The 14,137-nt window shown below is 50.7% G+C and overlaps 2 protein-coding genes across 2 annotated transcripts; both read left to right on the top strand.

Moving 5' to 3' along the window:
* Positions 1–1,514: 1,514 nt before the first annotated feature.
* On the top strand, positions 1,515–5,346 carry LOC146592666 (pepsin B-like). Its single transcript, XM_085310649.1, has 8 exons — positions 1,515–1,670; positions 2,265–2,382; positions 3,057–3,175; positions 3,563–3,762; positions 3,928–4,050; positions 4,318–4,462; positions 4,755–4,853; positions 5,041–5,346. Exons 1-8 carry the CDS (start codon positions 1,554–1,556, stop codon positions 5,191–5,193), a joined length of 1,074 nt encoding a protein of 357 aa, XP_085166775.1. The 5' UTR covers positions 1,515–1,553; the 3' UTR covers positions 5,194–5,346.
* A 3,118-nt stretch (positions 5,347–8,464) lies between these two features.
* LOC146592665 (pepsin B-like) lies at positions 8,465–11,657 on the top strand. The gene is made up of 9 exons (XM_085310648.1): positions 8,465–8,520; positions 8,646–8,796; positions 9,327–9,444; positions 9,625–9,743; positions 10,057–10,256; positions 10,411–10,533; positions 10,614–10,758; positions 10,926–11,024; positions 11,321–11,657. The coding sequence occupies exons 1-9, from the start codon at positions 8,465–8,467 to the stop codon at positions 11,471–11,473; spliced, it is 1,164 nt and encodes a 387-aa protein (XP_085166774.1). The 3' UTR covers positions 11,474–11,657.
* Positions 11,658–14,137: the final 2,480 nt, after the last annotated feature.

Genomic DNA, 14,137 nt, shown 5'->3' with positions numbered 1-14,137 from the left:
TAACATGCTACAGGCTACATTTCTATAGAAATTTCTGTAGCGATGGGTTTACACAAAACATGTTGAGGAAAATGGAAAACATCTCCCTCAATGTTCCTATTACTAGAAAAAGTTGAGGTTATAACTGAAAATGTTTGGGTATGTTTGCTGTGTTGCGTTAGTTTGTTGTGTCGTGTTAGCACTTTGGGAAGCCTCAGTGGTTTTGGTTCTCTTTTTTTTTCCACAGAAGGAAAGCAAACAAGCAATTTTCCTGTCTTTGCATGCAAGTGTGAAGGACAGCAGGACTACTGCAGCATGGTCACCAGCATCACAAATCTTTTTTGGGGGGGTAGGTCATCTGATGCAGGTAGGCAAAACACCTGCCTTTTAACATGTGACAAAAAGGAGATTAATTGCTCCACAAAGATTTTAAAAAAACTAATAGAAAAATATGTGATTTTTGTCCAAAATACTTATGTGAAAGCAGAGGCAGGATATAGCTGTACAGCCCATGCAGACTAGCTGTACTTGGAGGAAAGAATACATTGCACTGGGACAGCGGAGGACTATGAAGCTGATGAAGAAGTGGAGAAAAAATGACAAGAAGATAGGACTGTGCTGGAAACTGCAGGAGAATGAACCTCTTGGGCAAAGCACTGTCTTGCTTAACCCCTGGGGCTGGGAGCAAGAAGCCGTCTATAGGTCTTTGCAGTGTACTCTGGTGAGGAAAGCAACAGGTCTTTGAAAAACTTTGAAGAAATAGATAATGCTGCAGCATGTTGATGTTTTGATAACTCCTGTCTTCGTTGAGATAAGAATTTTCCTATTATCAGATGTTAATTCTTTGTTCCTGCTATCAAAGACATGAGTTGCTCTATTCTCATCTTAATGCTCCTCTAAGGACACAAACTTCCCAAACTCCTTGTGGACCAAAACACAAAGAAATTGTTGATGCTGATGACATGGGTCACAGTAATGGAAAATGGAGGTCAGCAGATAAGAGAGTGAGTCACTGCTTTCCAGGTATAAAACCCGGGAGTCTGGGCAGGAGACTTCAGCGCAGCCTGCTGCGGTCTCTGAGACGGTGTGTACAGACCGTTGGACAACTCCTGAAACATGAAGTGGCTTATCCCGGCCCTAGTATGCCTCCAGCTCTCAGAGGGGGTTGTAAGGTGGGTTTCTTGGAGCAGATGCTGCAAGAATAAATGGATAAAAATTTAAATAATGGAGAATAGCTGCTTTTTTTTTTCATGGTGTGTGTGCTGTACAGCTTCCCCAGGACTCTAACCAAGGCTAACACCTTTCCTTATGAATCTTGCTTCATGTATCTTCATGGATGATCATGGCTACACCAGCACCAGTCCTAGTCCGGGCTGTGTCCCTTGCTTGGAGGGGATTTGCGCAGAGCAGCACAAAGCAACCCAGTGGAGGGAAGCCCATCATGGCAGGGCTCAGGAGCCCAAAGAAGAGAGAATTTGGAAAGCCCCACATGTTCCGCTGATTCACTGCTTTTTAAATTTTTTTTTGCTCTGTGCAGAATCAAACTGAAGAAAATTGAGTCTATACGGGAGGAAATGAGGAAGGCAGGAGTGCTGGAGGACTACTTGAAAAAAATTAAATACGATCCAGTCAGGAAATATCGCTTCAATGAGAACTCTGTTGTGTATGAGCCAATGGCTAGCCATCTGGATGTAAGTATTGCAGGTTCTTCTGTCTTCGTCTGTCCGTCACACTCATTCCCTTCTTTCTTTCCAGCTGTTAAAGCAATCTGCTTACTCGTAGGCCACTAGGAGTGTGAGATTTCTTTTCTTTACTCTTTTTTATGCTTCTACAGTAGACTTTTCTAAGTTTTCCACAGCCAAGTCATCTGCCTGAGAAAAGCTATTCCTTTCTATAGAAACGTTCATCATTTACATTGACCTGGCTAAACCACATGACCTTTTGTTGTGACACAAGTCAACCAAACACAGCACACTGTTCTTCTACCTGGAAAAGGTCTGTATGTTTTAATTTGTGAGCACTGAGAAATTCGAAAAGAAATCGAATATAGCCTGATGAACAAAAGGAATATTTAATATTACTATATTTGGGAGAAAAAAAAGCATGGTTGGCATTCAGTCCCTTCCCACCTACCTTGTTATTTGTAAGGGTCAGCTTGGTGTTCTCCAGCATCTCTGTGAAGTGTGATTGGAATCCCAGCACAGGACTGGGAGGCAAAAGTCTAATTCTGTTCCTGATCCTTGGGGCAACACTCCAGCCTCAGAGATATCCTCTCTTTCCTGCAGTCCTCCTACTTTGGGGAGATCAGCATTGGGACCCCTCCACAGAACTTCCTGGTGCTCTTTGACACTGGCTCCTCCAACCTGTGGGTGCCGTCCATATACTGCCAGACAGTGGCCTGCAGTGAGTACCTTCAGCTGCTGAAAGTGGCTGATGCTTGTTCTGTGTGAAACACCCTGAGAGATGCAACGTATTCTGATCAGATGAGGAAAACTGCAGTGCCAGACCCAAATTCATCCTGCGCACTGCTTGGGATAGCTGCTCCCCTGTATTGGCTAGTGTCTGTCTGGTGCTTTCTTGGAAAACACATGTTACATCCCTCTTTCTTTATGCAGTTGGCTAATGAAGGTGTCCAAAACTCTGTGGCCATCGTGAGTGTCCTCAGTGTGTTGGCAATCACGATGCCTGTGTTTAAGATTTCATGACTAGACTGAGCATCAAAGCTATGAATCAGGGAGCTATTGTCCCATCTCCAGCAGATCTTATTTGATTATAACTTACTGACTGCAAGAGAGCGGTGGGGATTTAACTCGATGGGTTTGCTCACACTGGGTAGCTAATATAGTTATGATCACTGCAGCCATTCCCTTAAATGAGAGAGAGAAAGAGAGAGAGAGAAAGTGTATGCAAAAACTCTTAGAAAGAACTGCAAGGCAAACACCCTGCTCTGTTGTTCAGGACTTGTTCACTCCCTGAGAAGTTGATTTAGAAGTGTTATCCTGGCAGGGCTTACCAGTGCAGCGTTGATGGTCAGAAGAGAACATGTCCAGGAGCTTGCTGTCTTCTCTCTCACACAGCAAATCATGCAAGGTTCAATCCCAGCCAGTCCTCTACCTTCACCAACAACAGTCAGACCTACACCCTCTCTTATGGCAGCGGTGCACTCACGGTTCTGCTGGGTTACGACACGCTAACAGTAAGTACACCTTACCCTGCACAGTCACGCATCTTTCCAGGAGCTGTGTCCCTAGAACCAGCAGAATACTGTGATGGAAAGAGTCTGAAGGATGGCTAAGGGCAGATTTCGTGTCTTGTGAAGACAAGACTTGGGTAAACCAGGGTCTGAGTTAGGTAGAACCAATATGAGGTAGTCATTGCCACCTTAAATTACCCAGCTGGTTTTTACTTTGTTTTAATCAGCATGATTCCTACTAATTTCCAGTACTGCTTGGCAGTGTTTTCACCAGCTGTGATCTTGCAGTGTTCTTTATTTGGGCTTTTAGAGTGTTGGTCATCAGATCTGGTCATTGCTCCAGTTTTGTGTGAAAGCACAGGCTGGAGTTGAAGTTCCCTTTCCTTCCAGATCCAGAGCATCAGGGTCACAAACCAGGAGTTTGGGCTCAGTGAGGATGAACCAGCGCAGCCTTTCTACTATGCCAATTTTGATGGGATCCTGGGAATGGCCTACCCTTCGCTGGCAGTGGGAGGAACGCCCACTGCTCTGCAGGGCATGCTGCTACAGAACCAGCTGACTCAGCCTATCTTCAGCTTCTACTTCTCTCGGTAAAATCTGCCTGTGCACACCTACCTGCCAGTCTCAGTGCATCTCATGCATACCAGTCTCCATCTGACTGTCCACATGCAAGTTCCTCATGAATTTGTGCCTTGCTAACCTATTTGTATGGCACTGAATTATTGATCTCTGATGATTTCACTCTGTTTTTGCAGCCAGCCCACCTATGATTATGGAGGAGAGCTCATTCTTGGAGGAGTTGACACTCTGCTGTTCTCTGGCGAGATTATATGGGCACCAGTGACCCAGGAGGTTTACTGGCAGATTGCAATTGATGAGTGAGTTGCATTCATACAGCCACACATCGATGTGATAGGCATGATCCACGCAGGACAGCTTAGTCCCACCACAACGGGTGCTGAACGAGAGCATTACAGAGTTGTGCTCCAGATAAATCGGGAGCTATTGCAGCAGAAATGGCCCAAAGCTGGAGTTTATGCATTGAATTTCAGAGGCTCTCTGGACTTTTAGATCCAGCTGAGAAAAATTAATTGCCAGTGCATTTTTGTAAGTAAGTGATGTCTTTCTCCTGTTTCTCTTTCTAGATTTGCTATTGGAGAGTCAGCGACAGGCTGGTGCAGCCAGGGCTGCCAGGCCATCGTGGATACTGGGACATTCTTGCTCACAGTGCCCCAGCAGTATATGGTCAGCTTCCTTCAGGCTGTGGGTGCCCAGCAGACCAGTTATGGTGTAAGTGTTGGGGTTGCTTTGGAGAAGTGAAAGGAGCAGTGGGGAGGCTTGCATAGAAAGCAAGCTATCCTGGGTTTTAAGAGATCCTGCAAAACTCACGTGGCATCTGAGAAGCATGATGCCGTAGGCTGCTTGCATATAAGGGAGGGATGTGAAGACATGGCACTGCCTGGACTTTATAAAGTGTATGTTGCCCCTGTGTGGAGGGTTCATGGTTAACACTCTCCTCTCGCAGTCAGTGCTGTTGTCTCTGTGCTGTTACAGCTGTAACCTTTTCACCCTCTCTCCGCAGTATGCAGTTAACTGCAATGAGGTCCAGTACCTGCCCACCGTCACCTTCATCATCAACGGAGCTCAGTTCCCACTGTGCCCCTCTGCCTACATCATCAATGTAAGTATTATCTGAGCAGCTTCATCTCACTAAGTCCTCAAGGGCCCAGAAAGGACCTGGTGTTCCTGGACAAAGTCATGCTCTCCCGCTGCATGCAAGCAACTCCTCCCTGAATGCAATCCAGCTGGCAGAGTCCTGGCATATCTTTGGGATCTAACACCTCACTCCCTTTATTTTCCCCTAACAGGACAACGGCTACTGCACTGTTGGGATCGAGGCCACCTACTTGCCGTCCCAGAATGGGCAGCCGCTCTGGATCCTGGGTGATGTCTTTCTCAAGCAGTATTATTCCGTCTTTGACATGGCTAACAACCGTGTTGGCTTTGCCCTGTCAGCGTAAAGGAATGGAGCGCCATCTGAACAGAAGATAGTTGCTCTCCTGGCCACATACACCTTAGTGAGCATTCGTAGAGTCCTATGGAGTTTCTATGGACAAATCTTCTCATTCTTTATGTGCCTGTATAGCCTTTCTGTCTCTCCAGGGTTTCCGTGTAAAAGTGTTTCACCCTCTGTTACTGCAAATAAGCTGTGGTGTCCAATATTGTCTCTGGCCTTCTCCTGAGTTTGTTGAATGATGACTGAACACAGACTGATGGGCTGTGTGTCTTAACTGCTCTTTCACCGGGGCACTGCAGCAAGTGCCATCATAAACTTCTGGGCGGATTTCTGTGAACTCAGCGTGTAGAAATGGCAAGGAACCGGCCCCTGGTCTCATTAAAATCTAAAGTCAATTTATTTACATTTCCTGCAAAGTGATATGACATATTGTCAACCCCTAAAGGCTCTGGGACTGAGTCTCAGTCTTCAGTGAGTTTTTGCATGCTTGGCAGCGCTTGAAGTGGCAGTGATGAATGGTCTGTCCCCTCTGCAAGGCTTTTGGGACTCAGACAGGGTCTGCAGACTTTATGCCTTGAAAATCAGCCAGCTGCCATCCCCCAAATTCCCTTCCCGTTGGCTTCAGCTGCACCTCCATTCCTGTCATCATTGTCCATTAGGACACAAAGAGGGACAAGGTGTCCTAAGCCTAATTCCTACAAGGGCTCTGCTTTGCAAGTAAGAAATACCATGTGGGTTTCAGGATTGGGGACCAAGGTACCAAAAGGGCACTGAGATTGGTCTTAAATGCCAACTGTGTAGCCGTTGCACAGCTCTAGGTGGTTGTCTTCACAGCTCCAGGGACAGGAGTTCCCCAAGGGGTGCCAAGCACCACTATGCCCCCAAAAACCTGTTCTGCTCTGTGCTGTCAAATGCTGTTGCAGCTGCAACACTGGCAAGTGCTTGGCACGTCTGTTAACAGGGGTGATACAAGTTCTTGCCTCCAGTTGCCACTTGTTGATAGGTTCTGCTAAGTCAGTTCAGAGAGATACTTATCAGGACCTAATCAGGCAAATATAAGGTTAGCCCCTGGCAATGGAGATTGCTTTGCTTGCAGTTTGTGGTGACCTTGAAGCCACCATGAGAACATGCTGTCCTGTCTCTTGCTGCTGCTGGTGCTTGCAGGGCCAGACTGGTCACTCCAATCAGTTGAGAATAAAGCTGCAGAGCCCCAGAAATAGAGCTGATTGTCCCCTGCATCTATCCCTCTTGCCGGGTGTTGGGAAACCTGCTGAGGGATACATGGGAGAAGTGACTAATCTTTCTTGCAGATGGATAAGATTTAACAAAGATCTATGATTACATCAGAGTCAAATGTGAGGCCAGATTAGGTTAGCCATGACATCCAAGTGACCCTAAATCCTGAAGTGAGGCTATTCGCTCAGGTAAAAAAATAACTAGAGTATCATAGGTTGTGGTCTATGACAGAAAGGAGTATCCCTTGGCACCTAGGAGCAGTGAACTACTGCAGCCAACAGCAAACACCCTGGTAGGTGGAAGCTCAGATAACACCTCCCTTTCCCTGGATCCAAACTTGTTTCTTAGAAGCTCTTTATCATTGGAGCTCATTAGCAGATGTATTAATAGCTCTGTAGTTTCACCAGAGAAAGGACACGAACTCCTCTGTGCTTGTGTCAAAATATTGACACAAGCTGAGTGCAGTGATACAGAGACTAGATAGAAGCTGACAGCAGGAAGGGCATTTCTCCTCCTGTACAAAATGTGGAGGTTTCAGCGAGCTCAAGCTACTCCTATGGGGCACCGAGGGCACTGCATACAGGAGCCGAGCGCTGGAAAAAAACCAGCACCCGTGGAGTGGCTTGTCTTGGCTCTTGGAGAGGCAGGCAAGGTGGGCTTGGTAGGCAGGACTGCACAGACACCCTGCGTCGCTGAAGTGCTCAGCAAAGTCTTGCATGACTTGTCCCTTGAAGGCCCTGCAAAGTGCAGGAGAGCCATGAGTGCTTCTGCCAGGACGTGGGAGCAGTGAGGGGCACAGGGGCCAGCAGCCACGGCAACAGGGTCCAGACAGGGGAGGTGTGAAGGCTGTTGCATCTCCCCACTGATCTTTGCTCCCTGCAGAATGCATCTGAGGAAAGACAAATGCATGGGAGAGATGGAGGAGGAGGAGGAAATGCTAGAGGATTTCCTGAGCCGCCACAGGCCTTACCTAGGCTGGAAATACCAGTCCAGTGCCACAATGTCCTTTACGTACCGATGAACAACTACTTGAACATGAGCAGTAAGGCTCTCCTGGGGTTCTTGCCCTCCCCTCACCACCCTCTCTCCCCCGTTACTTGCTTGCAGCATGGCCTGGCAAGCCTCAGCGGTTCTAAGGGCTCCAACAGCCAAGGACAGAAGGATGTTGAATTGCTCCTGTCAGACCTAGGGTAGAACTGGGCTGACCTGGGTTGTACCTTGTTTCCTGGGGTAAGTATGATTGTGATCCTGGAATGTGGCTCTCACTGAGTTAACCTGGGAGTGGAGAGACCAAGTGCTTAGTCTTGAAGCTAGTCCATGTTGATAATGTGGGCCAGAGGATGGGAAATCAGATTCCTTTTCAGCTCAGTTACCAGATGCCTGGATCGGCCTGAGGTGACCCAGCAGGGACTTGCATAGTTATTAGAGCCTGGGCACCTTCCCATGGGGAGGAAACTGGCTCTCATGACTGAAGTCCATGGCAAATGAATATCTAAGTACACACTGCCCAGCATCTCTCTTGCTTGGATATGGTCAGCGCTGCATGAAGCATTTGGGACATCATTGCACTTCCAAAGCACCAGATTTACAACCCCATGGGGGGCTAAGTGTTGTTTCCTATGAGGAAATACTGCAGGTCCATGGCACATCCTCCTAGCCACCTGGCTAGGTCAAAAGAGGGACACGGTATCATAAATTTCCATTTCATATAAAGGGCATTTTTTTGCCTTTGTTCCCTGGCAAGACCAAACCAGTGCTGAAGGTGAGAGGAGAATATTTAACATTTGGATAACAATAGATTTTTGCTTCTTATCAGATCCTGACCGTTTGCTCTCTGTATCAGAGGCGCTAGCTGTTCTGCTGGTGTCCAAGTGCCCTGCTAAGGAGGCAAACTCCAGAGAAAATATTGACGCCAGGTGAGAGCATGAGATAAAGCAAACTGGGCATCGGGAGGGAGGCACAGGGTCGGACACTGCTTCCCGAGTATATATATAGGTGCTGCTGGAGAAGGTGCACGACACGCAGGAGAAACCAGAGCCATGAGGTGGCTTGTGCTGGCCGTCGTCTGCTTCCAGCTCGTGGAAGGAGCGGTGAGGTGGGTGTCCCAGACTCCCTGGGAAGTGTACCGGCCAGCCGGAGTGGGCAGAGGTGCTGGCTGCAAGGAGCCCGTGCGGGGAGCCCTGGTGCTCAGCACCCAGCCGCGCTCTCCCTCCCATGCAGGATCCCCCTGCGGAAGGGCAGGTCCGCACGGGAGGCAATGGCACAGGACGGAGTGCTGGAGAGTTTCCTGAAGCACCTCAGGGGCGACCCGGGCAGGAAGTATCAGCTCAGTAACGCCGTGACTTATGAACCACTAACGAACTACCTGGATGTAAGTGCCAGAGCTCCCTTTCTTCCCTGGCTCCAGCGTTTTGTGATTCCTTCCGTCTTTCCTTGCTACCTAATCCAGCCGCTCGGCCAGCTTCGCAAGCCTCGCAGGCATTTCTCCCTCTCCCTCACCACGAGTCAATAGGATGCTGCTGAAAAGTGGTATTAATTTTGCAATTCCTATACCCTGGCTTCAAGGTTTGGGGGATTTGGATGATCGGAAGGTATAAAGTAAGCAAGTTGTTACCCCCATTTTATTTCTCTTTCAGAAAAAGCTGAGTTTGGTGGTTATAGGACGAATCTGAGCGTCACAGACTCAGGACACCATTCCTGGCATTGCCACTGACCTCTCTATTAAATGTAGACGTGTCAAAGCACTTTTGCTTTAGCTACCTGGGATGCCTGCAGGAACTAAGAGCACTTCCTACGTCTGAGGTGTTTGGCTTTCTCAGAAAGGGGTAAAGAGCTGAAAAACCTCATTCAGAAAACCGGTCGTTCAGAACCACAGAAACTTGCCCTCGCTCTTGTCCACAGTCCTTCTACTTTGGGGAGATCAGCATCGGGACCCCCCCGCAGAGCTTCCGGGTGCTCTTCGACACTGGCTCCGCCAACCTCTGGGTGCCATCCACGTATTGCCAGATGCCGGCCTGCGGTGAGCATCCTTCCTGGGGGCCACAGCTCCTTGCCCACACAGATGACCACTCGGGCTGTTTTGGGTCAACTCCCATCCCCAGGAAGCCCCTCGCTGGCACTTTCTGCCCACGCGCGCATGGGCATGCTGCACCACGCACCATGGACCTGACTTGATTGCTGTGATTTTCTCTCTGTGCAGATGCTCACACTAGGTTCAACCCCAGCCAGTCATCGACCTTCTCCAACATTGGCACCACCTACACCCTGACCTATGGGTTTGGTGACTTGTCTGTGGTGCTGGGTTACGACACTGTGACAGTAAGTGACTTTTGATGTGTTGTCATAGGAAACAGGTTGCTACAGCTAGGGTTACTAAGAACTGATTGTTGCTGCAAGTTTGCAACTAGGTTAAAAATTGGGGAGGGGGTACTGCTGAAACTACCTTATCTTAGATATTAGTGCCTGAATCTTCCAGGTGGAGTTTACAGCCTTCCAGAAAAAGCTCAGGATCATCAGTGCAGTATTAACTTCCTGGCCACCCCTGCCTGCCCCAGCAATACCCCTGTGGGACATTGTTATCAGGGTGGGTCCAAAATGCCAGCATCTCCCAGCTTGTTTCCTTCCCCTCTAGATCCAGAACATCGTTGTCACGAACCAGGAATTTGGCCTGAGCCAGGATGAGCCCAGCAGACCCTATTACTACCTGGACTTCGATGGGATTTTGGGCATGGCTTACCCAGCTGTTGCAATCAGTGGTTACAACACTCTGATGCAGAACATGCTGCAGCAGAACCAGCTTTCTGAACCCATCTTCAGTTTCTATTACTCCCGGTAAGATCTCTGACTCTCTCACATAGACACGAGCCTGTATTCATCCTTTTATGAATTCATTCTCTGTCTACATGTTCCTCCCGCACACAGTATGTTACATCACTTTCTGCTTAGTAGTCTGCCTGGTTTCTGATTTAACCTCATGTCTTTCCAGTAACCCAACCTATGATTACGGTGGGGAGGTCATCCTCGGAGGCGTTGACACCCAGCTGTACTCAGGGGAGGTTTTATGGGCACCGGTGGTCCAGGAAGTTTACTGGAAGATCGGTATTGAGGAGTAAGTGCAACATCAGCTGCCCAGAGTTGGCCTTGGTGCATGGGGGAGGCTTTTGTGACACCTTTTCTGTTGGTCTCCAGGTTCTCCATTGGGCAGTCCACCACAGGCTGGTGCAGCCAGGGCTGTCATGGCATCGTGGACACTGGGACCTTCCAGCTCACTGTCCCGGCACAATACATGCCAGTGTTCCTGCAGGCTCTGGGTGCACAGGAGAGTAACTACGGGGTAAGTGGGAAGGATGTCCCACGCAAGTGAGGAATTTGCAGGGGCTGATGCCACAGGACAAGGACACAGTGAGACAGTAATGCCGAGCTGTGTGGATTTGGATAGAAGTTTCCCATGGGGGCAATGGTTTGATCTAACCCCTTTCCCCCTCTTCTCTTCTTTTGTAGTTTATTGTTGACTGCAACAACATCCAGAACATGCCCACCCTCTACTTTGCCATCAGCGGAGTCCAGTTACCGCTGCCTCCATCTGTCTACGTGTTAAACGTAGGTATTGCTTCTGTTATTCCTGACCAATGTTCGCCATCATAGGGCAGTTTTGCCTAGGAGAAAGTCAGAATTTCTTTGCAAGCACAGAGGCTTCCCCAGCACCCTGTGAGTGCCGCATTTCCCGGCACGCCAGGTCACAGTGTATTTGTGCACTGTGTATGTGACTGCAAGGAGGGTCTAATCCTGCTTCCAGCCAAAGCATCTGTTTGCTCCTGCTGATTTCTCAAGGTGCAGACTGTATCCCGTGCTCCTCACTGGCACCAAAATAGCCTTTGCTCCTTTTCCCCCAACAGAACAACGGCGTCTGCACCGTTGGGGTTGAGAGCACTTACGTGTCTTCTGACAGCGGCCAGCCGCTCTGGATCCTCGGTAATGTCTTCCTCCGGCAGTATTATTCCATCTTTGACATGGCCAACAACAGAGTTGGCTTTGCCATGTCAGCCTAGGGACACCACATGTCCCCCCAGGGACAGCCTTCCCTTCCCTTCCCTTCCCTGGGTAACCACTCTTCCCAGTTGCTGAGGAATCCTATATAATCTGAACGGAGAGGTTGCAGCACCCCAGTACATCTGAGTTACAGCCTTTTCCTCCCTTGGCCTGGTGTGTAATACTCAGTAGTCTCCAAATCCTCTGTAGCGAATAAAGAGCTGTGACTCTAACTGCCTTTTGTCTTGTTTGGAAGCGGCCGAGGGAAGATCTGGCGTGGCTGTTCTTAATAAAACAACGGCTGAGTTTGGCTTCATGCTTGTAGATGCTTCCAGGCATTTTCTGGTCTGGAGCCCAGTGAAATCTGTCTCCAGTGTCAGCAAGCAGCCACCTGCTCGTGTCACGGCACGGGGACAACCCAGGCTCTGCTAAATGCTGTCTTCACTGGCAGCCCAGAAGAGTCCTTTTATATATTTTTAAAAGCACTGAGATGCCTCTTAAATCTTCACTTGCACTGCAGGCACCACATCCAAGCCTGATGCAGAGCCAGCAGACGTGAGCGGGGTCTCCGAGCCCTCCTCGCTGCTGGTCCCGGGGAAGCAAACGGCGCCGGAGCTGACTCTTGGGTCTTTGCACACGTGTGGGATAGGGGAAGGGGCACCTCTGCGAGTGAAGCCAGTTGGGATGCGTTCCCTGGGTGACATGGGAAGTGTCCTGGTGTGGTGGCCTGGGTCTATCACACTACTCTCATGGGGTCCCACGCCAGCTTCAGATTCTCTTACTCGCTCTGGTTCTGTGTGGCAGGGATAAGGCTGCCCACCCCAAGGAACTGAACCGAGTTAACCTTTGTTAAGACCATTTGCGTCAAAACTCAGGCATTGAACAAACGCAGAGTTTTAGCCTGGTGCTCTTCAGATCAAGAGGCTGCCTATCAAGTCCTCCACTTCTCAGGCTGCGTGCATGAATACACATGTGTGAAAAGCTAGAGGCCAACTGAAAATACTGGACAAACCGCCACCTCAATAAATCTTTACTGAATTGGAGATGAACCTGAACTGGAAGAAACAGTTCCAGCACAGCCAGACGTCGCGAGGTGCCCCCCCTCCATCCCTGCGCGCACGCTCGTTGTTGCGGATGCACCGGGCCAGCTCTCGAGGAGGCAGACGGCGGTGGCAAGCACTTTCAGATGTGCACAAAGGCTTTGAACTTGCAGTGATGACAAATTTGGGGTTACCTTTTTGATTTGGAACCAGATCTCTGCTGGGCCTGGCAAGCTGACTGGAAAACCGGAATGGCTTGGAGCAACTCAAGTGGAGCTTTTTGCTTAACTGCTTCTAGGGGACCCCAGGGCTGAGCCAGTGCGTTTGCTGGAGGCCTCGGAAACCTGTTTGGAGCAGGATGTAGATGGATAATGAGCTGCTTGTGAATCATTTGAAATTCATTACGTTTGGAGGAGTTGTTCACATATATTTTCAAAATTAGAGATTCAAAAGTAGTGTGGAAAGATACTTAGTAGGAACTAAGGAATGTGTCTGTGTTCAGCAGATGGAGGAAAACGCCCTGTTTGTATTCTCTAGGGACAAATCTCTCTTGCTCACTGCAGCCCCGAAGGACACGAGATCAGAAGAAGAGGGGTGGCATGCTCTGGACCTGGACATGAACTTCTCCAGAGCCCAGACGTGCTTGGATCCCGCCCAGCAGGACTTGGCTGTCAGATCGGTTGCCGGAGCTGCCGGATCGGTCCGGCGCCGCGCGCACGGCGCTGTGCACACCGCCGTGCCTCCATCTAGCGGCGGCCGTGCCGTGCCGGAGCCTGGTGCCCCGGAGCAGGTACCCGAGCAGCCCTCGTCGGGCGCCCAGAGCTGCTCTGAGGCCTGACCCTGCACGCGTGGAGATGTGCCGGGGGCCCGCCAGCCTCTGCCTGATGCCTCTCTCCCTGTCAGATGACAGTCACCCCGCTGGGGCATGTGACCAGTTAAATCTGCTGTTTCCAGCCAAATCCTCCACGTTGGGCCCCGCAGAGGGGGAACTCCCCACCACTGCTCCCAGCTGGCAGCAGGCGCGGGTGGGGAGACCTCTGAGCCTGCTCCACGCTCCAAAACTTCCCTGGCAGCTACTCGTCTTGTGTGGGACGTGGGGCCCTTTGGGTGCCATGCGGGGGGCTGCCACGCACCCCGGTTGCCCCGAGCCAGGCAGCGCTGTGCGGGACATGCTGCTGCTTCTCCTGGCCACCCTTCATCTCCCCGGGGTGCCGCAAGCCCAACGCAGCGAGCCTCCAGCATTGCCGCAAAGGGCTGCAGCACCCTGGGGCCGGGGGCTGCGCAGCCACAGTGTGGGGGGCTGCAACAGCCCAATATGGGGATGCGTGACACCAGCGCTGGTGCTGCACGACCCCGGGGCTGGGGGCTGCACGACCCCGGGGCTGGGGGCTGCAGCACCCCTGCGCGGGACCCAACCTCCCGAGCTGCCCACGGGGGTGAGAAACGCCGCGTTCGGGTGAAAATCGCCCGCACCGGGCGCGCTTTAGCGCCTGGGAGCAGGGCGCCCGCGGAGCCGGGGCGCGGGACTACAAGTCCCGGCAGGCGCGGGCACCCAGCGCCGCTCCGGACTACAGCTCCCGGCGTGCTGCGGCACCGCGCCGGGCCGGGCCGGGCCGGGCCGGGCCAGGCCAGCCGGGCGGTGCT

The sequence above is a fragment of the Rhea americana genome, unplaced genomic scaffold, assembly GCF_003343005.1.
Source record: "Rhea americana isolate MKP2758 unplaced genomic scaffold, rheAme1 scaffold_321, whole genome shotgun sequence".
Lineage (NCBI taxonomy): Eukaryota > Metazoa > Chordata > Aves > Rheiformes > Rheidae > Rhea > Rhea americana.
This window is presented reverse-complemented; position numbering and strand designations above follow the sequence as displayed.

Excerpts from the sequence above, each read along its gene's own strand:
- LOC146592666 (XM_085310649.1), top strand. The coding sequence starts at position 1,554 with ATGAGGAAGGCAGGAGTGCTGGAGGACTACTTGAAAAAAATTAAATAC. Across the intron at positions 4,051-4,317 it reads TGGCAGATTGCAATTGATGA|ATTTGCTATTGGAGAGTCAG; the intron begins GTGAGTTGCATT and ends TTCTCTTTCTAG. Across the intron at positions 4,463-4,754 it reads CCCAGCAGACCAGTTATGGT|TATGCAGTTAACTGCAATGA; the intron begins GTAAGTGTTGGG and ends CTCTCTCCGCAG.
- LOC146592665 (XM_085310648.1), top strand. The coding sequence starts at position 8,465 with ATGAGGTGGCTTGTGCTGGCCGTCGTCTGCTTCCAGCTCGTGGAAGGA. Across the intron at positions 9,445-9,624 it reads TTGCCAGATGCCGGCCTGCG|ATGCTCACACTAGGTTCAAC; the intron begins GTGAGCATCCTT and ends CTCTCTGTGCAG. Across the intron at positions 10,257-10,410 it reads TTCAGTTTCTATTACTCCCG|TAACCCAACCTATGATTACG; the intron begins GTAAGATCTCTG and ends ATGTCTTTCCAG.